Source organism: Gallus gallus, chromosome 19, assembly GCF_016699485.2.
Source record: "Gallus gallus isolate bGalGal1 chromosome 19, bGalGal1.mat.broiler.GRCg7b, whole genome shotgun sequence".
Classification (NCBI taxonomy): Eukaryota; Metazoa; Chordata; class Aves; order Galliformes; family Phasianidae; genus Gallus; species Gallus gallus.
The window spans coordinates 9456863-9482028 of record NC_052550.1 but is presented as its reverse complement, the minus strand read 5'-3'; the positions used below and the strand labels follow the sequence as shown (position 1 = coordinate 9482028).

Below are 25166 nucleotides of genomic sequence, written 5' to 3'. Positions count from 1 at the left end.
GCGGCGCGAGCGCGGCCGTTGGGCGCTCCTCAGGCGCCGTTGGGGCGCAGTGCGCAGGCGCGGCGCGCGGGAGGGGCGGTCCCGGCGGTCGGCGCTGCTCTCGCGAGAGGGGCGTGGCGCGCGGGCGGGGCGCGGTGCATGTCCCAGCGCGGCGGCCCGGCCGGGCGGCACGTGGGTCGGCGCGGGCGGGGGGCGGCGGGTGGGACCGGGACCGGCTACGGGCACCGGCGCCGGGAGGGGCAGCGCCGCGCCGGACCGTCCGTAAGTACCGTGCGCGGCCGGGCCCTGATCCCCTGAGTGCCCCGCGGCCCTCCGTCCCGGGCTGTCAGCCCACGGCCGCGGGCCTGGCGCTTCTGCCGCTCCGCTTCGCCGGTACCGGGGGCTCCGCGCCCGCCGCCCGCCCCGCGTGCCGCCGCTCGTCGCGCTTTGGGGGCCGCGGAGGGTCCCGTACGACCGCGCCGAGCCCAAGGTCAGCGCCGTCGGCCCGGCCTGGAGGTCACCCGGCGGCACCGAGCGGGACAGCGGGAGCCCCTCAGGGCCGCTCCGCTCCGGGCTGGGGGCGCGTGGCGATCGGCTCCGCACGGCGGCCGCCGTCCGCGTGCTGCGGGATCGCGGTGGGGCTGAGGCCGTCCCGCTGCCTGTGAGGCGGCGGGGCCTGGCTGTGCTGCGGGCATCGCCGACGGGAGCCGCCGCCGACTGCCGCCCGGTGCAGCGCGTGCGCCTCTGCCCGTTGGTTCGTCCGTTTGCGCGCCGCGCGGACCGCGCTCGGGAGCGCAGCGGTTACGTCCCGGCGCGTCGCTGCTCGCGGAGCTGCGCTCGAACGGTCCCGCTCTCGTCGGGCTCCCGCGCTGCTCCCCCGCCCCGTGACGAAGGACGGTCCCGCTTACCGGGCAGGGCTCTGCCGCTTTCCGGAGCTCTGCGATGTCCCAGCGCGGAGCTGGGAGCGCGGCGCGGTGCGGGCATCCTCGGGAGGCGTTCCGTGCTGTAGGAACCGAAGGGGAGCTGCGCCCGCCGCTGCGGTGCGTCTGTCGCGGGGAGGCGGCGCGGCGGCTCGCCGTGCTCCCGGGGTTCCTTACTGCGGCCGGCGGCTGCGCTCGCGCCCACGGAACGTTATCAGAGCCGCCGTGGACTTTGCCTCAGGTGAAAGGAAGCGGCTTGTTGCTGGGGAAAGTTGTAGCAAGAGAAGCAACTTTATTTTTCTCGTGTTTACTTTGTCTGTGAATGATCTACTGAGCATGTGCCGGGAGGGAGGCCGGGCCGGCAGCCTTGGAGCTGCGCTGGGCTCCGCCCGCCCGGAGGTTCCCCGTGGGACGCAGTTCGGCCGCTGAGCCTCCGCTGTGCGATGCGATTGCTGGGCGCCGGGTGGCCGTGCCTGGCACCGCCTCATGTCTGAGGTTCCTTCAGAATGAGGGTAGTGCGGCTTCTCTCTGCACACCTTCATTGCAAAGCTTCATTCTTGTTTGATCGGTTTACTCGTGTGCGCTGCCTGCTGCACTGAAGGAAACTCGAGTTGTAGTAAGTGAAAGGGAGCAAGAAACCCGTAGGACTCAAACTGGGCTTGACGCTCAATAGAAGCTGCCTTAATGCATCACTTGCAGAGCCGGTGCTGCTCACCTGGCACCTGCTGCTTCCAGTGGTTTGTAGAGCTCCTGAAGGGCTCTCAGCGGCTCCTGTATGATGGGACTGTGGGCTGATGGCTGTCAGACGTGAAACAGCTGACGCTGTTGGAGATCTGTATGGGGGACGGTGCTGCAGGAGCCCATTTTTGTATGCTCCGATGGCTGCTCCTTATTTAGGTTTGCTCTTGTTAGTCATGCCAAGCTTAGATACCCACTGGAGGAACCGCATTCCTTAAAGCTCTGGAGATGCGCTGGGGTGCTTGCATAGAGAGCTTCCCTCTCTTTCATCAGCTGCCTCAGAAGCCTTGGGGTAAAGGCAGCTGCTCCCCAGCACATGGGGTGAGGCAACAGGAATTCCCCTCACCGCACACAGTGTGAGGGGCGGCACCTGAGGGTCAGCCCCGGCGCTCGGTGGGCTGTGATCCCCCCCAGGTTCTCCTGGGAGTCACTGACAGCAGTGTGAGGGCCGGGAGCCGCCGGCTGCTGTGTTGAGGCTCAGGTTCACTGTGGAAGCACTGCAGGCTGACTTGGGGCGTATTTGAGAGCGAGCGTTTGTGCAGTAGCAGAGCTATGTGAGGAGCATGATGCTCTAAAAGCAACGTGCTCTGCTTATCATAGAGTGGCCCAGGTTGGGAGGGACCTCAAGGATCATGAAGCTCCAACCCCCTCCCTGCCATGGGGCTCTTGTGGCTCTATGGCTCTTGTCTTCTGTGTGTGCTTAACTGCTGTGAAAAAATTATTTAGGATATTTCTAGTGTCCAGAGGGACGGTGAGCTCAGGGTTGGTATCCCCAGGTGCCCTTAGCAACATCTCTAAGTCATTAAGAACCATTAATTACTTCTAATTATGTAATATTTCGGATCTGATGATTGGCCTTTCTAAAATCCTGATCTCTAACTACAGTGCTTCTGTGGAACGCTTCACACAAACGGTTGGTGGGACCTGGAGCTGCCAACTTCAGCCGCTTTGAGCTGTCTGCAGGAGGCTGTGCTGTTCAGCACGTGCTGCGCTGCCCGGCAGGGCAGGCCGTTGGGTTTGCTCCTCGCAGGGGTTGCAGGAGGTGGTATGTTTCCATGTCGGTCACTGCTTTTGCACATGATCTCTTCAGCTGTTCCCCTGCTTTGTTGCTGACCAGCACGTGGGTGCCCCATGCATTGCTCTTAGCGGAGGTGAGCTAAGTGAGATTTGGAAGAGATCGTTTTAAATCGCTCGAGCAAACAAATCTGTGCTTGTAGACCTTGAGGAGGTCCTGGGGAGAGCTGCCTGTGACCTCTGCTGCCGCCTGGCAATGAGGATGAGAAACTTCCCGTGCTGTAGCCGGTTTGGGCTCCCTGGGTATAAATAGCAGCAGTTCCTAGCAAGAGCTCATGATCTGCTGTGCCTCTTGTACCGGGGCTTTAGCTGTGCTTGGGGATGTATTTGTGGTTTGGAAGCCTGAAGTCTCTGGAACAAGGATTGGAGAGAAAAATCTCTCCACAAAACTCAAGGGTGTGATCTTGTACTTTTTTTCCCCTTTCTTTAAGGAGGAGCCTGTTCTGTTTGTGAGCCTGGGATTTGTTCCATTTCCTGTTGAAGCGTGGGGATAAGGACAAGTGTGGTGTTCAGGGTTGCAGGGAAGAAGTTTGCACATCACAACTCCAAAATATTTTAAAGGAATAGCCCATAGAGTCCTGTTTTCTGGCTGGTAAAACGAATGGACTCCTGTCCGTCTGCTCGGAGCGCCTCTTTCTGCTCCTTGTGTGTGCAGCTCAGGCTGTCTGCAGGAAGCTCTGTCTGTGTGCAGCCTCCAGCAGCGGGCTGCAGTCTGGCGGAGCCATCGTGTGCATGAGAACAGCCCCCAGCACAGCTGGGGCGAGGGCTTGTAGCTGCTCCTGTAATATAGATCAAAGTGAAGCTCGTCTCTCTGGTTAGGTCTCCAGTATGTTGTATAACTTCTTGTAGCAAGCTTATTAATGCATGGAAGTCATCTTCCTGCTTGTTCGGTTTAAGTGTTGCACTGAAACCTCTGCTGTTCGTTCCCGGTGTAGGTGAATATGGAATGCTTTTTGCAACAGGTGTTCAATATATTTTCTCCATGCACTTCTGAGGTTTATTTGCAGCGAGCTGAGCTCTGAGCGCACAGTTTCCTGCTGAGCTACACCACCTCTTACTGTTCTGTTTTAGCCCAGGTTTTGTTTTGAGAAGCACTCCGTCAAGGTCTCATGGCAGTGAGCACCGGGCGCAGGTCTGGCGCTGCTCCCTGCATCCCTGCCTGGTCCCCCGCTGCCTCCTACAGCACTATCAGCGCTGCGATGTAAACCTCTCCATTCCTTCTTGAAAATTCAGGTCTGTTTTGTTGTGTGGTGTGCAGAGCACAGAGGAAGCCTTTGGTTAGTTTAGTCTCTGCTCCTGGGTGTTGTGCATGCCTGGGTTTTGGAAATCAGTGTGTGTGCCAGGCATTCTGCTTCACTGATTGCTTGGATTTGCAACTGTAAGCCGCACCTGCAGTGGACACCAACGTCGCCCATAGCGAGGGCTGAGTTCTGTATCGATGTAGAAGCGAACACGAGGCACGTGTGCGTTGAATGCGTTTGTTCTGAAGTTCTGGGAAATATTTTCCGAGCTGGGTAACAATGCAGAAAGAAGGAAAGATGCTAAATTTTTTTTTTTTAATGACTATAATGTGTCAGTAGATTATAAAGGTAATAAAAGCAGCTTTGCCGGCACTACTGATGAGAGATTCTCTTCAGTATTTTATGAAAAGTGCTTTTGAAAACACTGAGTCAGCCCTGGTGCGGTGTGGGCTGTGCGGTGGGGCGCAGCGTGGCCATGCTGCCCACCTGGAGATGAGTCCTGGTGGACGGGGAGGGCATCCATCAGTGCGGCCGGGCTGTGTGAAGCTGTGGGGTGGGGGAAGCAGAGAGTGGTCCCTGGGCTGCAGGGAGTGGTGCTGCTCCCAGCGTGGATATCTGTGCACAGGGGTGGGCGACTGAATCCAAGGGCTTTCACTGCTGTCTCAAGCAGAACGATAATGGAAAGGTGGTGCGGCCTCTGGCCAATGTGCTAAACTTCTGGCTTGCTCAAACGTTTGGGCTGGCTCTCCTTCAGAAGCAGACTCAAACTGGCAAGCTTCCTCAAATGTTTGAGGGGTAGACAAGGAAGGTGAAGGTGGTGCTGATGAAGTGGTGCAGCTGTTTCTGAAGTTCACCTTTCTGGTGAAGCAGTGAGTTTGTCTTAGCCTTGTCTGTGGCTCCCAGCGGGACACCAGCGTGGCTGAGGAAACTGAGTAATGAAACGAGGGAGCAGGAAGCTTGTAAGGTACCAAGTGCAGTAAGGAGCTCGATAATCTGATAGGGTTGATGTTAATTACATAGAGTAACCTGTGGCTTATTGCATAGCAGGCGGGATCAGCTCAGGGCCTCACGTTAATCTGTGCAGCAGTGCAGGTGGGGGTGGCTGCTGGTGCTGGGTGGTTGTGCATGCATGAACTGCTTGGTGATTTCTGAGACATCTGCAAAGAAAAACACACAGTTTGGCAAAACTGATACTTTCGTTGTAAACCTCTGCTTGTGAGTATGTCCATGCAAACAGCTCCGAGACCTGCTTTGGGCCTCCAAGTGATGCTGCTGGAGCTGAGCAGCTCTGCTGGTCCAATCTCAGGCTCCTTGGTGGGGCAGAAGGCACAGAAGTGGAGTTGTTGGATGAAGCAGTGATAAAGTTGGGCCGTCAGCACAGCAGCTTCAGCTGCAGAGGAAGGGAGTGAGCTGTTGTAGGAACGTCAGTGGAGCTGATTACACCAAAAGCAGTCTTTATCTCTGAGATAAAAGGCAGCCCGGTGTTGGTGTTTCATGTTCCAGAGCTCTAGTTTAGCTCTACAACAACCATTGTCATAATAACCCCTCTGCAACTAGGGCTTGTTGGTTTTTTTAATACTTGAAGATTGGAGAGTGGCTTTGTTAATAGTTTCCATCCGCAGGAGAGGCAGCTTTGTGAGCTGCGTAGTTGGTGAAGGGAGGTATTGCCTCCGGAGCATCCCCTGCTGCTCCTGTCTCCCAGTGCTGGTGTTAGTGGCAGCAATTGCTGCAGAACTCTTCACTTTAATTAAGTATAGAGAAACTCACCTGTTCACTTTTTAAGTACATACATCGTGTCTGAGATCTGCCTGCTGTCGGCTCCCTGCTGGTTCTGAGTCACATCTCCTGAGCTCTCAGCTCTGGGTGGCGGATGTTCTTTCTGGCTGCGGTACACTGCGCTGGGAGGACAGGATGGGACAGGCGGGAGTCCGAAATGCAGCCATGTCCTGCAGCTGCTCGGTGCGTCGGGTGGGCGGCACAAGGCTGGCGGCCTGGGGATGGGCAGATGGCTGCGGCTTCACAGCCCGTCCCGTGAGGTCTCTGTTGGGCACCGCTCACTGCAGCCCGACCCGCAGCCTCCCACGGGGGCAGCTGGGCACTGGCAGAGGCAGGTCGCTGCCGCTCGGGTTTGCCACCTCTGGGCCGTTCCTGTGCAGCATTTCCTCTGTTCTCGCTTGTAGCGTTTCCAGTTCTTTGGGGTTTTGTCTGCTCTTGTTCATCTGCCTCCTATAAGGCAGAGCGTGTGCTGCAGGTTATTTTTAGTATGGAAAGTTTTAAGAGGCCGAGGCAGCCTTGCCCAGTTCTCTTTCACCCAGATAGTATTCATTTCCCAACTGCAGGGCTTGCTGGGGAAGCCATACTTCCAGTGGAGCCCCCACTCGCTCTGGTCAGGTGGTACTGAGCTCCGGCTGCGTCTCATCCTGCTGGTGGGCGCGGGGTGGGCGCCTGGCTGTGGGGCAGTGCCCCCACGGCACCTTCCTGTGCTCCAGGGATGGCCGCGCTCTCCTCTCGGGCCTTAGGAATGAGCTGTCTGGCTTCCCTGCAAAGCTCGTCCTGCAAACATTTCTAACCTTATAAGGATGCGTGCACTGAGGGATTGCTTGGCCTGGCTGGAGAAGCAAGGTGGCTTAAAGCCACTCTGGGACTCTGTTGCAAACCAGTGGAATGAACTGACTGTCCTCAGCTTCTTTTTTTTTTTTTTTTAAGGTAGGTGAGCACCGTGTGCCCATCCTTGTCCTCATCTCCCAGGTCCTCGCCAGGAGTTCTCCATAAATCAAGTCAGAATGCGACCTGGATTGCTGCCCGCTGCCTTCCCTGCTGTCCTAATCCCTCCCGAGGGCAGTGCTCAACACGGAGCAGCTCCGTGCAGAGCTGTGATGTTCAGAGCGGACTCCTGAGATGCCAATGGTGTGAGCTCTGCCCACTGTGAGGGCCGCAGGGCCGGGCCCCTCTGTTCTGGTAGTGCCCGGGGCCGTGTGACTTGACAAGCTGCCATCTCGTGCCCTGCTGCTGGCGGGGGAGGCGACGGCGCTCAGCCCTGCGTGTGCAAATGGTCCCATTGCCCCCTGTGTGCCCCAGCGGTCAGACGAGCAGCGCGGAGAGGGCTCCGTCACTCCAGAACGTGTTGGGAAATGGATGTGGCTTTAGGAACACTTTCAGGGGGGTGGAGGAGGTGTACATCCCAGCACTGCAGTCCGGCGGAGCAGCCTTTGGTCAGCCGTGTGCAGCCGGGGCCCTCCCTGGCGCTCCCCGGGGCAGTGGCAGCTGCCAGCCCAGCGCCCTCCTGGCTGCGGCAGAGCATCGCTGGCAGCAGAGCGCAGCGCTTGCTGGGATGGGTCCGATGGCAAAGCAGAAATGAAATGGGTTTCCCAAGGAGCGCTCAGCCGAACTGCCAATTCCCTCTGATTTAAACATCATGGAAGAGCAAAGATCTTTATCTTAAGTGGTTGTACTGTTCAAAATAACTCTTGGAAGTGTTCTGTCTGCCAGGCCGGGACAGGCCCATCCCCCGTGGGGCATCCTGCTGCTCCCTGCTGCACTGCGGGGCTGTGTGGGACTGTGGTCTGTGCGGTTGGCGCAGCTCCGTAGGGATGGGTCATAATGGGACTGTCTTGTATGGGGGAGCTTGCTGGGAATGGGCTCCCGTGAGCTACTTTAATTTGAGTTTGTGGTATGAGACAGATTGTGGGGTGGTTCTGCATTAACTATGGCAAACTTAAGTGGACAGCAGACGAGCAGCAGCAGTGGCTCTCAGTGTCCCATTGTGTGCAAACCTTTTGTCTTAGCGGTGTGCAGGCTTTCCAACGGCCAAGTTCAAAAACAAACAGCGACAAAAAAAAAAACCTCCAAACCAAATCCAAGTTACTGCACAAAACTGTGTTGTTTTTTCCCCTCAATTCCAAATCCGAAGCACACCAACGTGTTATTCTCAGCCACGAGCTCTGCTGCCCGGCTGCGAGGTGACTGCTGCAGAACGGATCGGAACTGCCCCACGCACGCGGCTTCCGCTCCCGCACAGAGCAGCGTAAAAGCCTCACTCCTGAGGTGCGGGAGGGGTCGCTGGGTTTCTGAAATCGTGTGTTGAACCGGGAGGTGAGGCTGGTGGCTGAGCCAGCTCCGCTAAGGCTGTGAGTGTGGCTGGAGGAGGAGGTGTGAAACGTGCAGTGAATATTGGCCTGTCTGGGACCTGAATGCTCAGAGCTGGAGGGAGGCGTGTTTTTGTTCCCCAGCTCCTCGTGGAGATGGGGAGGGCTGTACTTGGAAGCTGCAGTTGGAGCACTTGCTCTGATAATCATTTTTTTCCGGTGGAAACAGACTAAGCACAGCCTACAGACTGGCTTGATTGTTTTTTCTTCTCTAAGAAACATTATGCTTCTCAAAGGGAACTAGATAATACTCTTTCAGTGGGTGGCTCCCGCTCCTGTGGCTGCTATCTCCTGAAAACACGTCGTGTTTTGCTTTAATTCCTGCTCGGGGAAAATGAACTGTGAGCGCTCTGCGGCGACGCTGCTGTGGGAGGCGCGCAGCGGTTCGGTTTGTGCTCGGGCTGTCCGTAAGGAAAGGCGCGTCGGCCCCGCCCAGCACTGCGGGTGGGGAGCGGGGAGAGCGACTGCGGGGGGCGCCAATAGCGCCGGGCGGAGAAGAGCCCGTGTGCTTCTGCTGGGAGAGGGGCGGCTTTCGACGCACGGAGGTTGGAGGGTAGCAGCTGTTCAGCACGGCAGTTCGTGTAGGCGTAGGGCAGACTTCGGGGCTGGGCTTCCGGATGGATTCTGCTGGACAGGCATTGCTGCTCGAAGGGCGTTAGAGCACATTTCCCATCTTTGCTACTTGAAACTGCTGGTTGAGGGATCCCTGAAGGTCTGAAGTGCTGCTGTCTGGCTCATGGGCTCTGGGTGCTGAGCTGAGATGCATGGAACTTGCCTGCCCTTCTTCGGGCAGGGTTTGGAGCAGAGCGAGAGTGTGAGCCAAGCCTCAGCCCGCAGCTCAGGAGCGGCCTCCCTGTCTGCGCAGTACTGGAAGGAGGGCGGCCCAGCGAGGCCACACAGCGTGTGCAGTCCTGCAGGTCTGCTGCCATACCTCCCCGGGACAGCCGAGGCTCGTGGTGGGTGTGATGTCCCAGCTGGGCTGCGGGGAGGTGTGCGTTGCAGCAGCGCTGGCACAGAGTAGGGCAGCTGCTCTGAAAATCCCCGGTGTGGGCCCTCCTGTCTTCGGGGAGCAGCGGGGACATGGGATGCAGGAGCCCTGACCTAACTGAGACAGGGAGTGCAGAAGCCACCTGTGTGACCTGGACACTCGTTAATGTGGTGGAATTAATTTGCACTGATGTCTGTCTTCATCCAAGCAGCATTGCTGATGCAAAGAAGAAGCAAAGAGCTGTGTGCCATCTTGCTTATTGCTCTATTTATAGACATGAAAGTGTGCTCTGAAGTTGCTTCAGTGCTTAAAAAACCCACAGAACCCCTTTTAACAAAGGCTGAAACTGCAATTAAGAGGTGTTCTGTTCAGTGTGTTAGAAATGTGTCGGCGTCCTGGATTCTGGTCACAGCATGAACACAACTGGGCGGTGAGCAATGCAGGAGGCTGATGTGCTGTGCTGGGCCCTGCAGGGCTGCGTGGCTCACAGTGCAGCCCTGGTTGTGCTGTCCCTCCCTCAGAGCTTCACATGTGATGAGGTGCTGCTGAGGCATTCAGAGTGCATCCCCTTGCAGGCAGTCCCTGTGCAGATGGGTAGATATGCTTCCAAATTTCACAGCATCTTTCCAAAGGGTGTGCAGCGACTGAAGCTCTGAACTCACGGTGTTGTGTTCCTGGACACCTGCTGAGCATTACGAGGCCTTTGTTGCTGGGAGTGAAGGCAAGATACTCCATCAGTACTTGTCTCCAGCTGACACAAAGCCTACACATCTTGAGTGGTGTCCCTGGCTGGAACAGCCCTGAATGTAGCTTCTTCCTGCCTGCCTATTAATGGTGGCACGAAGACTGTAATTTAGGTGGTGTAGGCACGCTTTGAGACCATCCTGCTGCCCACCATAATGCACCAGGAGCTGTGTGCCTTTGTAGGCTGTGTGCAGCTTAAACCCAGCCAGTGCTCCTGTGGTGTTAGAGGCATTCAGGGCTGCTTTGCTTGTTCTCCCTCTGTTGTATTGAGAAATTGAAGTGACTGAAATAACATTTCTCTGAGCAAACTATCAGTCTCACTTCACTCCATTTGAAGGGGGGCAAGGTTCAGTTTTTCAGTTAGAGTGGTAGGATGATTCCTGCTGAAAGGCTTCACAGAATGAGCAGTGGGATCCTTCTAACGTGGATAAAAGAGCTGCTGCCCTGGTGACACAGAGCCCTCTGCCTTCTACTCATGCCTTCTGCTGGAGCGCCCACCTGCTGCCTTAGAGAAGGCAGTGGAAGGCCCAGGAGCCCCTTGCCCTGTGGGATGGTGGTGGCTTTCTGACTCATCAGTGCATGGCAAGCTAGGGATTCGGCTGCTCTGTGTGTTCAGAGCTCATTTTAACTGGCTGACCACTTTATGTGCTTCTCGGTGCCCAGAAAGCATGCTATGACTGGCTTACTTGTGTCCAATAGCTACCTCTGCAGGCACTAGGATACTTTGTGGATCTTTGCGTGCTGCTGTCTCTGTAGCCTGAATTCCTTGGGGGTATCTTCAACTGCAGGCCTTCCTGTTCTACATTGGTCAGGTAGCTGCATAAAAGCTTGCAAATGTTGTTCCTCTGTCTCAGTCACTGAATGGTCGAGGTTGGGTTGCAGAGACATCCCAGGCACTTGTGGGTCAGAGCCCGTCCTGCAGGGCCTTCTGTTAGCGCTATCCCTGGCATCGTTCTGCAGCAGGGCAGAGTAACTCTCTGCTGCCCATGTTGTCCTCTGCTCTGATGTATGGTTGCATCCAGCTGGTCTTGTGACACCTGTTGGCTAGGGGGTTGCTGTTTCCAGAGAGGGGAACTTGCCTGTCTTAGCGCCGTAACCTGATTTAGTGCCACGGTTCTCCCTTTATATAGCTCTGTTCTTTTAGCAGAAACCACACTGCAGACAGATGGGCAGTAAGATCAGTGTCAGCCCTCCCATCTGCTTAGCTTGCAAATTGATGTATGACATGGAAGGATCTGCAAGTTCTGAGTGGACTTACTGCCCCTTGGTTCTTAACGAATACCCGTCCTGAGGTGGTAATGGCTGAATAAGAGAAAGGGTAGGGGACTTTTTGATAGCTGTGTTGGGCTTCCAGTGGAAAGTGTGATATCCTTCAAAGGCACTTCTGGCTATTGCAGACCCTTTTATCATCATGAGGGGGCAGGCGCTCCGTGTTCAGGAATGCCTTTGCTTTATGCATTAAACAATAACTTAGCTATTTAGTGCTCTTCTGCACCTCCAGAAGTGCTGGCGTGGGCTGTGTGCCACGTTCTGCCCTTCTGCAGTGATGTGGCTGAGGAGGTTTGTGAAGCAGTTCTCCTTCAGTCTCTCAAATGTAGTAAATCACTGGTGTTTGTCAGCCTATAAAATGCTTTTGGAAGTGTGATGCTGTCCTCAGAGCAGAGAGCTGGGGAGACCTGTGATGTATCAAGTCTGAGTTGCTGAATGCTTGCAGTACAGCTGTGCTGGGAACTCAGCCTGGTGCAGGAGAAACGCGCTGTGTGGGATGCTGCCCTGTGCTTAGCACTGACCTGCAAAGGCAAGGCAGGAGAAAGAAGGTGAAGCTGTTAGCCAGGATAAATGCACTGGTGAGGGCTGTCCAGATATCCCTACTGCTAGGTGAGGGTTGTGTTCTCAGGTCTGCTGATAGAGCAGAGACGTGAATGGAAAGCAGCAGGAAAGCAGCCCTGCTGTGCGAATAGAAACAGCTCAAGGCATTGGTGAAACTTCTCGTTGCCTTTTCTGTGCCTATTTTAACACCATTTTTCTTTCCCTTTCTAGGATTAATTGCTGAGGCTTTGTAAAATGGCTTTACGCTTTCGCACTTTCTTCCCGTACGCCATACCTGGAGTGCTGGCACTTCTTGGCTGCTGGTGGATCTATTCCCATAGAAAAAAGCATCCAAGCAATCGTAACAGACAAGCAATAGCCATTGCAGAAGGGAAGCAGAAAGAACTGCCAGAGAATGACTCACCACCCAAAACTGAAGCATGTGTTCCTCAAAGACTGCCTCTCTCCCCAGAAGAGGAACGCCCAGAGAATGAAACCTCGGCCTCCCTGCTGCCAGCAGGGCCGATGACGCCCTCTCCTACGCGTCGGACTCGCGAGAGGTTAGATTTCTCACGGGACCTTTCAGCCCCAGCAATAAGGACAACTCAGCCCAGCACCGTTGAGGACGACAGTGAAAAACTAGAAATTAAAGGTTCTCAAGATGAAAGCAGCGTCCCTGCTTGTGTTTCTCTCCCTCTGATCTCAAAGAGCACTAAGTGTCGCAGTGGTGCTGCAGTCAGCCCTGAAGAGGATTCAGGCTCTAGTACAAACCAAGCTAAGTGCCCGTCAGCATCGGTGGTGCCGACACAAAGGTCTTTGGGAATCACGGAGGAGATCAGCAATGCAGAGCAGTCAGATGAGTCTTCACTTAAGCCCCCTAAGGAAAGCCAGATGCCAGAAATTGCGCTGTCGGATACTGGCTGTATGACAGCCCTTCACTTGGGATTGGAGAAGGAAGCCGATGCCCCACAAGCCCTTCTCACTAATGAAGTTGTACTGAGTCACCAGGATTCTGCAGTTAGGGTGTTATCAGGCAGTTTGGAGTCTGCCTGTTTGGAGCAATCTAGGGAAGAAAAGATACCTGAGTCGAATGACAGTACTGTACCTGTGTGTCAGGGAGAGGACACACATGCAAAAGGAAATGAATTGGAGAGAGAGAGGATCAGAGGAGTGAGCTTAGACAAGGAAGAAGTTGAGAAAATCGAGCAAGTAGCAATACAAATAATTTCCAAGGTCATTTTGGCAGCAACTGAGGAAGTGCTGGCTGGTTCTGTAAGTGATGTGTCCAGTCGGATCTGCCAGGCTGCAGCCAGCCGAGTTGAGAGACCTCAGGAGAGAGCAAGCACTGCTTCTTCTGATCAGCTGCTTGCGGCAGAAGCTGGAGGAGGGGATAAGAACACAGCTCTTAAGAGCGATGCTGCGGTACCAACATCCCTGCCAACAGAGGAACGTGATCAGTGTGTGACGTATTCCAGCTGTTCGGCACTTGGCCACTTATCCAGCCCGGTTCAGGGAGACACACAAGACCATCAGGAAAAGAACTGTGTGCACAGTGAGTCCCAAGGAGTTGATAGAACTCTTGTGGCAAGCCATGGAGGATCACTGGGAAAGTCACACTTGGTTATGGAGGACTCTGGGTGCAGCACGTGTGCATCTGAAGGTGGGACAAGTGTGGAGGACCCGTTGCAGAACACATTGCTGTCTGTCGCATCAGGCCAGCATTCGGACTTACTGAGCACATCTGCAACCCAAGACACTTCTGCTGAGCAGAGCTCAGAACCAAGTGAAAAACCTCCTACCCTGAAGCTACCTGAAGACAGCAAAGTGCCATACAGTAATGGGATGCTGAAAGAAGACGGTTCAGATTCGCGCCATGAGGGTAACTGGGCGGCCGAGATGGATGGAGATCACTCAGGAGGTAAGGGGTGTGTAAAGCTTCCAACAAAACATGGTGAGCAGACATTTCACGGGCAGTAACGCCTTGATTCACAACGCATTCAGACAATTCCTTCTTGTATTTAGCCTTCTCCCAGCAGGTGAAAGTTCAGCCTTATTCAGATGGGTATCCCAAGCGTTAGCGGGATGTTGAACGTACCGTGGAATCACTCAGTTCTGTGGTGTGCTGCAACGGGATGAACAGACTGATTCCCTTTCAACACAGTGCTTGCTGTCTAAAGCAAAGTGTGTGAGTGTCCCCATGATATGGTGTGACTGGATATAGGTCAGGCGTTGAACACCTTACTGGTTTGAAACTTGCTAATGCAAATGGTTTCTGCTCCAGTTCAGACAACCTCTAGCAAGCACTGAGTTCTTATCTCCATTTGTGGGCTGCTTCTGGAGGGAGGCTGTAGGGCAGGCTTCTGAGGTGCTGCTGGGTGAACCAGCAAACTGCTCTAATAAATCCTGATAAAATCAGTGGTTGCAGACCAATTTACCCTGAAGCCTTTTTTTGCTTGGAAGGAGCAAGGTGCACGCCAAGAATTCTCAACAGGCAGCGATGCTTGTGGAGCTCCTCCATCTGTCTCTGTATTGTTTTTGCCTTCTAGATCCTGGATGATGTATGCCTGGCAGAATACAAAACTGTCTGAGCAAATGTTGACCCATGTGACCTTAGGGATGGGTGTTAAAATCCTTTAGGATCCTGTGGCGCCAACAGCTCTTAATGACAGGATGTCTTTTGTAATTGCTGCATAGTAGGGTTGCTGCTTGTTGCAAGACAAGGGTTGAGTTTGCCAAGAATTAAGGATTAAACCCACAGAACATCTTCACTAGTGAGAATAACTATGGGAAGGGAATGGTTTTGCCTTGCTGTCAGTGCTGGTGTGATGGGAGGATGTAAGAACGGGTTGTGGAGCCTGCTGTTAAATAAGAGCTGAAAGCTCTGTGCTAAAGCTGAAGGCTGGGGAGGAAGGATACAGCAGGTAAAGTTGTTAATGTGACTGTTGGATAAGAGGTCCTACAGCTGACCTTCACACCCCGGCTGTGGGATTTCAATCCTCCTTGTCTGGAGAGTCTGTGACAAGCAGCTGTGCTGTTTGTCTTCAGCTTTCTTAGCTGTCTTACTAGATGAGATGTAGCAAATGTAAAGTAGCTGTTCAATTACTTTTGTTTTTGGTCTTGTACTGGATGGTCTTCATGTTCCTGTGTGTTAACCTGCGGGTAGGATCAACTATGTGATACACTGACCTGAAGGAGGCTGCTTTTCCCTTTCCCAAGGGAAACCTCCTTGATACTGACTGGTTTGGGAACAAACCGTAGCTCAGCTTTGGTGCTGTGTTTCTTCAGGTGTATGAGATATTAAGACAAGAGGCAGTTTGGGCATGCTCAGGATTCGCTGTGCAGCCCTTGTTCAGACAGGAATGTGATATGAAGCAGACAAATAGGTTGTGTGTCCCTCCCTGCGAGGAGCCCTGTATAAGCCATGGGGAAAACACAGAGTATCTTTCCATAGCAGTAGCTCTGTGTTGATGCTTACGTGGCTCCCATTCAGCTGGTAGTGGTGACTTCAGTGTCCCATCTCTGTGTAAGGTGTCACCCTGTTTGAAGGACTCATGCTGAGCTCTGGCCTCCTGTTGTGTTCCCAGAGGTACTCAGGTTCCTCCCAAGGAACAGAAGGAAACTGTTTAGACTGTGTGTGACAGGGCTCGATCCGCACTGAAGCGCTGCAGAGCTCAGTGCAGGAACATGTCACATGAATATACCTAAGAAAAGCTCAACCTAACCTCTCTGCAAGATGATGTGTTTTCATGGCCTTGTGTCTGGTAGCTGGGTGGATTACGTGCGTAATCGTAGTGCTGGTGTGTGTGTGTTTTGTAGGTTCGGATGTAAATAGCATGGATTCTGTGGACAGTGGCTGTGCCCTGGGGAAGACAGAGACCCACCAGAACTCTAAGCCAGGAGGAGAATCCAGCAAGTCTGACCTCACTATCTGGGAAATCGAGGTTCCAAAGGTAACCAGCCACCAGCCCATCGTGCTTCTTGCCCTGCCCTACATAGCCATCTTCTGGTTCTTGCGGTCCGGTAGTGGCTCAGTGCCATCCCAAGGAGATCGACAAATAAACAAGGATTTAAGCATTTAGCTCCTGTTGCAACTGACCAGGAGTGAAGAGCCCGTACACAGCTGTAATCAAGAGGCACGTAAGGTCTATACCCAGGGTAATGTTGGGTGTGAAACTCTTTACTCCCCATTATCTTCCACCCCAGCCTGTTAGCGTGCTGCTTCAAAAGTGCTTTCAGAATGGTTTGAGAGTACAAAGTTATTAAGAGCAGGTGAGGAGTTGTTTTTCACTGTATAGGAGGATTATGTTTTAACAGCCCATCTAAACCCCTCACAAACTAAATGCTGATCTGAGCTGTTCCGTGAAGCAGAATAGAGCAGCTTGCATCTATCTTTATAATGAGTTTTCTTTTGGATTTGAGAGAGAGGGTATGGTTTGGGGGACTGTGTACACCCCTTCTTTCCTACTTCGCGTATGGGGTCACCCATGGCTGCTGTACACATTGTTGCCCTTGCAGTTCTGCTCCTCAGCAGACCCAGATGCTGACAGTTGGTGAAGTGAAACAGCAGCTCAGTCAGGATAAGCATGCTGCTGCCTTGAGTGCACACTGCACAGCTGCTCCAGGACTGTATGGTCCAGCATGCGATAGCCTGATTTACTCCCTTTCTAATCTAATTAGCTTGTGTTAAAGCTGACACGTTTTATTCAAAATGTAAAGTAGTGTGTTGAATACAGTCCCCTAAAAATAAAAATGCGTCCGGATCGGGAAGATGTTCATTCAGAAGCTGTCGGCAGGCAGTAACTTTTACCACATTTAGTTTTGTTTTCGTGGTTTTTTGCAAGATGTGAAGGTGTCAAAACAATCAGTACTCACAGATCAGTACAAACTGCCTTAACTTACCACAGACCAACAAAACTGGTCCAGTGTTGCTTTGTCTCATCCTGCCTGGCCCTTTGCGCTCTGGGAAGTGGGAATGTGGGTGAAAAAAGGCATGGAGAGCAGCGTTGTTTGATCTGTTTCTCTTCCTGACTGTTGCTTTCTTATCTCTTTTGTAAAGCATTTAGTTGGCCGCTTGATTGGCAAACAAGGGAGGTATGTGAGCTTCCTGAAGCAAACGTCTGGTGCCAAAATTTATATCTCAACACTACCTTATTCCCATGACTTCCAAATCTGTCACATTGAAGGTGAGATGTGTCTATTCATGGTCTAATACCTAGCTTCTGGGTTGTAAATAGATGGGCAAGGAATTTAAAACAGTTTTACAGGCTTAATGAATCGAGCGCTCTACAAAACTTTTCTGCTCACAGACAGTGCTGTTACAGTAGAGGTGTGTACCAACTCAGCTGTATCCTGGCACGTGAACTCATCTCTATTTTAGAGGTGAGAGTGCAGTTTAACATCCTCAGCTGCTGTAGTTTGTCACCAATACCTTTGGAGGATCACTTAGTGTTGAGAGAGGAGCTGGGGGACGTGCATTGACAAATGGACTCTGACTGTGGGAGTTAGACTTAAACGTGGCTGAAAAAATCTACTGGTACTCTGTGAAATAGGTCGTCCTGGAGGCTAAAGCTGTTGAAGTGATGGCCTGGCAACCTGCATTGCTCATGTTGGCCCTAACATCAGATTTAATGTCCAATTTATTACTTTTCTAGAAGTTGTTGATGTAGCCTAGGAAGTTTCTTGTAGCTGTATTGCTTCACATGGGATGCATGTAAGCCCTCAGAATATCTGTGCAACAGACTTTGTGCTGGACTTCTGTCTTCCAGGTTCCCAGCATCATGTAGAAAAAGCACTGAGCCTTATTGGCAAGAAGTTCAAAGAGCTGAGTCTCACCAACATCTATGCTCCACCTCCACCGTCGCTGACGCTTCATTCCCTCCCTATGACTTCCTGGGTAAGCCCTGGTTTGCTGGCTCTGGTGGCACTATGGTACCTAATTGCATTTGGAGAATGCTTACACATTAGTGTTTCGTAGAATAGTTTTTTTGCTTTCTTTGCTGCTTTTGCTGCAAGATGCTTAGAAACACTGCTTGCATTGGGCATCTAGAATCTGTACAGTAACTGTGCACATAACTGTCTCCGTGGATGTGAAGACAGGCTTTGTTCAGGAGGACCTGAATTTAGTAAAGTTAAAGGCACTTTTGATGTATTTTGAGCAGAGTAATGCTTTGTGTTCTGGGAAGTTGCCCAGCACAGCGGCTCTCTGGTAGGTAGGGCAAACGAACTTTTAAAACAACCTCTGTGACAAATCTTAGACAGCCCATGCAGAGATTGTCTTGATGTTAAAAATCCTGTGGGCAAGGCATCCGTGGGAGTTGTACCGCATCGATAGTGCAGCATGACTTGACCTACATCACTGCTGACTGCTCTCTCTGATGTTTTGTGCAGTAAGTCCCACAGCTGCTCTGTGCTGATAGTCTTTCTGTGCACAAGATGGGCCCCTCCCCACATCTGATTTCCTGTAGTGTAGACACAATGCTGAGTATCTTTCTGGTTCTGATCCAAAGCAGCCTTTGGAATCCAACTACCAGAATGCTGGTGTTCTCCCACCAGTGGCTGTTAGCTTTAGGAGTTGCTCATGGAACAAGGAATTAAACAGTGTCTCTAAATGTGACTGAAGCTTATGTGGAAGTTAAAGCTGATGAGTATTTCTCTCCTTCCTGTGGTAGTTGATGCTCCCAGATGGAGTCACTGTAGAAGTGGTTGTGGCTAACCAAGTCAATGCAGGACACATGTTTCTACAGCAGCATACGCACCCCACTTTCCATGTCCTGCGTAGCCTGGACCAGCAGATGTATGTCTGCTATTCTCAACCTGGAATTCCAACCCTGCCAACACCTGTGGAAGGTAAGTGACTGGACATGATGTGAAGGGGAGGGTGCATCACAGGGAAGGAGCAATCAGCACTTGCTGTCCTTGTTGGAGACAGCAGACCTTGCTGCTAGTGACCAGAGGCTGGAAATGAAGTGGATATCTGCATAGAACAGCATTATAGTGGCTGAGATTTAGTGGTAAAATGCATATCTCTGGTCTCACCTGCAGGCCTTATGGAGAGGTGTTGAAAGAAAATAAAAGCAACCTAAGAAATGCTGTTGTCTCTTAGTAAATAACTGCAGTACCGCTAACACGTGACGTGATGTTTTCTAGAAATCTACTAACGCTGAGCCTCTCTTCTCTGTGCTCTTATTCTTTGCAGTTGGTATTATCTGTGCTGCTCCAGGCCTGGAGGGGGCGTGGTGGCGGGCACAAGTTGTTGGCTACTTCAAAGACAGTGGTGAAGTGGAGATCAGATATGTTGACTATGGAGGATACGAGAGAGTGAAGATTGACACACTCAGACAAATCAGGTCTGTAGCTCCTCTTCCATAGCCTGAGGCCATATCTGGCTTGAATCTGCATCAAAAGCATCCATCTGGTTTGAAACACCGAAGGATATTTCTCTGCTGAAGTGGGAGATGGTGAAATGGTTTGAAGCCATGTTCTTATTTTGATCTGATTCTCTTCTTAAGGTCTGATTTTGTAACACTACCTTTCCAAGGAGCAGAAGTTTTACTAGACAACGTGGTGCCACTTCCAGGTAATGGAGCTCTTGAGCTACCATTGGTGTTCCTCCTGCAGGTTTAAATGCACACCAGCTGTGTGCAAGCAGTGATTGTGTAAACTTTATCCCTCCTACTGCAAGTGCAGCCTCTGAAGTGATGAGATCAAAGATTGGAAAAATTATATTTTATTCTGCTGGATCTGCTAGTATGACACAATCTGTCTTACTCAAGAGGAAGATAATAAACATCCAGGCTTTTTCCTGTATGGAGGAGAGAATGCATTACTCTCCTAAACAGCAGTGTGGCAGGACTGGCAGGATGTAACTGAAGCTGCTGTAATGATTCTGCTGCCTTCAGACGTAGTGTAGCTGTAAGTGCAAACTTGGTTTTCAGTCTGCTAGACAGATACCAGATATTTTCCTGCTGTAAAGACTGATGTGCACATTCTGCCTTGAAGAGACTGCCCTGCAAGCACTGTGATGTGAGTCGCCTAGAAATGCTTGCTGTGTTTTCAGTTGTTTCTCCCCACCCCCTGGCGGCAGGCTCTGGCTTTGCTCGCTGTGTTTGCTGTACTGGTGTCTAAAATCCTGCCCCCCTGGGTGCAGAAGGGGCACAACAGTGGGCAGGGTTTTAATCACTGCAACGTGTGGCTGGCAGGACTCCAGTGCGGGCTCTGCCAGGGTGATAGGTGGGCTTATGCTGCTGCTAGTGGAGGTGAGGGGTTTGCACATGCCTTGAGGATATTCTGGAGGTGCAGGGAATTCCTTTGTTTCTGGAGATCATCTCAAGGTGGGGAACGCAAAAAGGAAACTTTATTTTGTAACTTTAGATAGGAAATGAGCAACTGTCTTCCAAAGTGAAAACCCTTCTGTCCTGTCTCATCTTCACCGAGTAGATTTTAACCTTACTGGCTGGGACATGAGAGCTTCCTGCTGCACTGTGTGCGGTTTAGCAGCAGTACCCCATAAGCTGTGCAAGTTGTGAGATTTGGGTTGCCAGTGTTTGCAGAGTGCGTTTGGCACCATTCGAGTGCCAGCCATCCTGTGGGACAAATGTTTCAGAGCTTCTATTTATAACATTTGCACGCTGCAGGGTCAGGAAAGGCCTGAGGCTCCCGAGCTTAGTTCATTAAGGATCAAAATATGAATGGCAGAGGTACCGCAAAAGAACACTTCTGTCTTTAAAGCTTCCTAATTCATCAACCACTTATGTTCACGTTAGCTTAGCTAGTGGCTTTGAAAAGCACTTCATCCTCCCCCTTCAACAACACAGCAGGCACAATACTTGTGATCTCCAGCTTAATAGACTGGTTTCAGCAAATGCCTGCAGCAGCAGTAGGTGAGGATTCTCTCTGGCCTAACTTATGTGGGAGGTCAGACAAGATTAGATTAATGGTGCCTTCTGGACTTTAAAGCCTGTGAATATCTCACTTGTTTTCTCCTGTTCTTTTCTTTCCAAAGATGAGGATCACTTTTCATCAGAAGCTGACGCTGCTGTTAGTGAGATGACCAGAGGGGCAGCACTGCTGGCGCAGGTACATGAGGGCCGTCTGGAAAAGACTTGCTGATGATTTTACTGCTGCTGTTATCCTCTCTACCCCTCGTACAGTGTGTGTGTATTAATCAGAAACAAAGTCCAGAACCTGTAAGCCTGGCTGCTGGGCAAGATTCATGTTGAGAAGCCTCAGCTCTTGAGAACAGGCTTGTGTAGCAACCTTGTATAACATCACCACTGCACAGAACTGTGTGCCTCTAAGAGATGCACAAAGAAAGGGGCAAGAATTCCTGTTTGTCAGCTGATGCAGATGGTGAGGATGGATGCATGAATGGGCTCATGGAGCCAAAGTGGGCTGTTATGCAGCAGATTAAGCACTGCGCTGCCCTGCCAGCCTGCAGCATTCTTGCCACGCTTATGTAGAAGGTGTGGCCTGTGGCTGGTTAGAGAGACACGGGCTTCTGCTGGAGCCCACAGGCTTCCATGCACAGTGCTAGGTCTTATTGAAGGGGACTTTACCTCTTTTGAAGTGCTTCTCATAGTGACTGTAACTATCCACGTAAACTAATTGAAATGAGATGAGTGGGAAGCTTGATAGTGTTTGTGATAGCTTTATAGCTTCCTTTGGCTTAACACAGTGCTCAGAGGCATCAGTAATTCTGGCAAAGGCAAAGATTTGAGCAAATAAAGAGAACTTGCCAGCAGTATCTCAGCTGCGTGGTGGCAGCAGTTGTTTCCTCTGGTCTGCACGTGGGTTGAGGAACAGCGTATCGTGCAGTGAATAACACCAGCTGTGCATCTATTGTGGATGAGACCAAATTGCTGCACACTGTTTTCTGTTTCCAGGTCACGAATTATGACAATGCAACAGGTCTGCCACTGATACAGTTGTGGAGTATGATGGGAGATGAGGTATGCTGCCATACTGCTGTTTAACGTGTTTCAGTTCTAATTATGCACGCTGCTGATTTGGAATTTGGCCTTTCTTGTTAGTGGTTTATTCATCTTTTTTTTTCCCCTTTCTTCAGGTGGTGTCAATAAACAGAACTCTGGTGGAAAGAGGATTTGCTCAGTGGGTTGACAACTACTAGTGGTGTCCTGGATGCCTCGACAACTTTTTCCTAATGGGGAAAAAAAAAAAAAATCCTGTTTTGCACTGTTACAATTCGGTTTGGCAACCTCCCACAGAAGATCTGTTTACACCTGCCTGCAGAGTTTTGTGGTCCATTGAAAACTGTTTTGCTCAACTGTTACCATTTCACTAGAAACACATACCTCATCTCAGTGAAAGGCAGGGTGTTAAAAGCCATAATGAGAGATACTGTAGCTTTAAGGCAAAAAAATCCTCCCTGGCCTCTATTTAAATGGCAAAAGCCTTTAAAATCCTGGGGCTTGCTTGAAGCTACCAAATGCCCCTGAAATGTAAGCTGTGGCTACATTTGTGTTGAAGATGTGTGGTACCCCATGGAGTTGGTGTCTGCTTTTCCTGGAAGTTACAGTGGTTGTCCTTTTTATTTTTTAAACGGGCTCTGCCTGTGAAATTAATGAATGTTATTAAGGAATTTAATGTTCAGTTATGGATTTTTCTATATTGTGCCACTGACGTGCATAAATTGCATTCATCTTTTATCTTCTTGATGCCAGGAGGTTGATGAGCTGCATTTGTTGCACATCCTGTGGCACGTCTCACTGCAATCATGCTTTTTATGCTTGATATGCTTAAGGAAGAAATGCTTGGAGTGCAGGATCCATTACCACTACAATTTTGCTCTGAAATATCGTGTATTTAAAGAAAAGAACCGATTGCCAAGCCTAATTGTAATTTGTATTTTTCTAGCTGTGCAAGTCTGTAAATATATATAAAAACATTGTAATATTTTGTACAAGAAAAACACTGGAAACAAAGGGAACTTTACAGAAACTTTTTCACACCAAAATGTCCTATGTAGGTAGAACTGGTTTGGAGTGCATTAGGATAGCCAACGTATTTGGAGCATCTGGAGATGGGAGTGTTTCTGCTGTACTGTATACAGGATTGGCATTCCCTTAGGTTGCTGTCTGGTTTGAATTGTGATCACTGCATTCTTTGCTATGTTGCTGTACAGACCTGTTTAAAAAAAAAAAAGTAACGATTTGGCATTACTATTGCAGTGGTGTTCTCTCTCACAGTTGGTTTTGGTTTTTTTTTTTTTTGCTCCTTTTTAGATTTATTTGTATCACAAACTTAAAACATTATTTTTTGCCCAAGTAATTTAAGCTGACTTAATACTCTTAAGCACATGCCCTCTAATGTATATCACTTTAGATATGTATTGAGTTGGGATTTATTGCTGGTGCAGAAGATACTTGCCAGGCAAATGATGTAGTCAGGGCCTCCCAGGTTTTTTCAGGTGGGTTCAAAGGTGTCTTTGCATCCACTGAGCTCATGTGTCAGTACACTGCACATTTGGATAACTGCCTACAAAAGAATTTGGTCCAGTCCCTTCTGATGTGTTATGATTATTATATCCTTTCTTGAATTTTGTCCTATTTGGCGCTTATGATTTAATGTTCATATTTGCAATAACTTCCAATGGAAACTAAATTTGGTAATTCAGTTAAATCTATAAAACATATATCCTTTTGGAATGTTTCTTTCCATTTCAATTAAAGCTCAAATTTTAAGCCGTCTTAATCAAACTGTGATGACTAAGAGCCTTCATTTCTAGACCTCCTGTGTGTAGGTTGGGAAGAGAGCTCAGTGGGATGAGCAGGTGAGGTACAGTCCCGATGGCTTTTCAACAGATACATAAACGTCAAGTTTCAAATCTCCTGGTTTGGGGTTTTTGTTTTTGGATTTTTTTTTTTTTTTTTAACTTCAAATGTTGTGAAAGAGCTGAAAACTGAACTTAACCTTGAGATGAATTCCTTTTAGATAGCCTTTGTTTGAGCAGTGCTACTCACAGCTGTTGTAGACATGGTGCAGTGAATTTACCCCGTGGACTCGGGAAGCTGCTTGGTCGCACGTGTGTGTTGAAAGATTCCAAAATGTGGGAGTCATCCTACTGTGCAGAGACAAAACCTCTTTAAAATGCTGATGAGTTCATTATTCGAGCCAAGCAGAGCAATGATGTGGGTTGGTATCCCAGTGAATAGTTTGTCCATACCTGGTACCAGAGCATCCTGCAATTGGTCAAGTATTTTTTGGCAGCAGGATGTATCTGTGCTCTCTGACAGGAAGAGAAATGAAGGCACTGAATGAGCTGACTCCTAGGGTTGCACAAAGCAAAGTGTTAAACTTGAGTGTATTGCCTTTGTGAGTGCATACAAATCCATGGACTATATAGTTGTTGAAGGGTATCAGTCTTCCCGGTCTCAAGGTTTAAAACCAGTCTGTTGGGTTCATTGCAGAATACACAGTCTGTGGATACTGCGGACTACACCTCAGTGCTGTGTAGGTGAGGGACAGGAGACAAAGCACCTCCGTGCTGGGAGGTGTAGTGGTTTGGAAGCTTGCAGAGTTCAGCAGTGCCCTTCCTTGCTTCTCACTGCAGAAGGTGAGTTTCATTTCCTGAGGTTCCACAGTCCTTGCAGTCACACCCGGCATCTGCTGAGGGATGGCTTTGCCATGGGGTATGGTCTCCCAGGTAAGAAGCTGGTGGCAGGTGCTGTGGGCAGTTAACATTACTGCTTCTGAGCACACCTGAGCGTGGTGGGGGCTGGCAGCTGTGCAAGCACACAGCTCTGCCCCAGCTGCAGTGCAGGCAGTCTGGAGTGGCTGGTTCAAAGTGCCTGCCTGTTGTCTCTTTCTAGATGCGAAGATGGAGAAATGTAGTTTAGCCTGGCAGTCCAGAGGTGCTAATTGCCATCCCAAGGTAATGCAGATGCTGCAGTTTTTAGAGCTGTTAGATCTAAGCAAACAGATCTGCTGTGGCTACTCCCATATCCCAGAGTTGTTTGCAAGACACAGCCTGTGGTTGTTGGTTTCAAACGGCTGAAGTTAGCCTGGAAATGTGGTTTTTCCTTCTCAGGATCTTGAGTGGAGCTCCGGACTTCCAGGTCCGTGCTCGTGGGGATGGCTGTGTACTCATTGCACCTGACTGCGAAGTTCAGCTTCTCTTCATGCTTCCCTGGCTTTGTGGGGCCAGCAGCGATCTGCAGCAGTGCCTGTGGGAGCTCTCCTCTCCGTCTGCATCTTTTGTTTTCCTCAGGCTCGGCAGCACGGAATGCCTTCCCGTCCCGTGTTTGTGCTGTAAGCTGTAGCGAGCGGAACACTGCAGGTGAAATTAGCAAAAGAGGGAGGCGGTGGGGGCGAGCAACGAGCGGGTGTTCCCTTCCTCGAGCCGAAGCCTCGGGCTGTGCGCGCGGTTGGCAGCAGCTGTGTGCAGCCTGTGCTGCGGGCGCTGCCCCGCGTGCTGCGCTGTTGGCCGGAGCTCCGAGCAGCGCACCTGGGAGCGGGGCTGGGGAACGGCCGCGAGGCAACGGCGCGGCGCTCAGCGCCCGCACGGCCCAGA

The 25166-nt window shown here is 51.1% G+C and overlaps 1 protein-coding gene across 8 annotated transcripts; it reads left to right on the top strand.

Annotated features, from left to right (window-relative positions):
• The first annotated feature begins 48 nt into the window (after positions 1-48).
• On the top strand, positions 49-23352 carry AKAP1 (A-kinase anchoring protein 1). 8 transcript variants are annotated; one of them, XM_046902741.1, is made up of 12 exons: positions 4503-5911; positions 6659-7996; positions 11870-13556; positions 15455-15588; positions 16695-16821; positions 17404-17531; positions 18307-18484; positions 18834-18984; positions 19147-19214; positions 20640-20713; positions 21520-21585; positions 21702-23352. In XM_046902741.1, exons 3-12 carry the CDS (start codon positions 11894-11896, stop codon positions 21762-21764), a joined length of 2652 nt encoding a protein of 883 aa, XP_046758697.1. In that variant the 5' UTR covers positions 4503-5911; positions 6659-7996; positions 11870-11893; the 3' UTR covers positions 21765-23352. The 8 variants fall into 8 exon arrangements, with proteins under 8 accessions (XP_015151350.2, XP_046758698.1, XP_046758696.1 ...); XM_015295864.4 differs by lacking the exons at positions 4503-5911; positions 6659-7996 and adding an exon at positions 49-261; XM_046902742.1 differs by lacking the exons at positions 4503-5911; positions 6659-7996 and adding an exon at positions 135-469.
• Positions 23353-25166: the final 1814 nt, after the last annotated feature.

Bases quoted from the DNA above. Each gene is read 5' to 3' on its own strand.
- AKAP1 (XM_015295864.4), top strand. From the start codon at position 11,894: ATGGCTTTACGCTTTCGCACTTTCTTCCCGTACGCCATACCTGGAGTG. The intron at 15,589-16,694 runs GTAACCAGCCAC...TCTTTTGTAAAG, and splicing joins GGGAAATCGAGGTTCCAAAG to CATTTAGTTGGCCGCTTGAT. The intron at 17,532-18,306 runs GTAAGCCCTGGT...TTCCTGTGGTAG, and splicing joins CCCTCCCTATGACTTCCTGG to TTGATGCTCCCAGATGGAGT.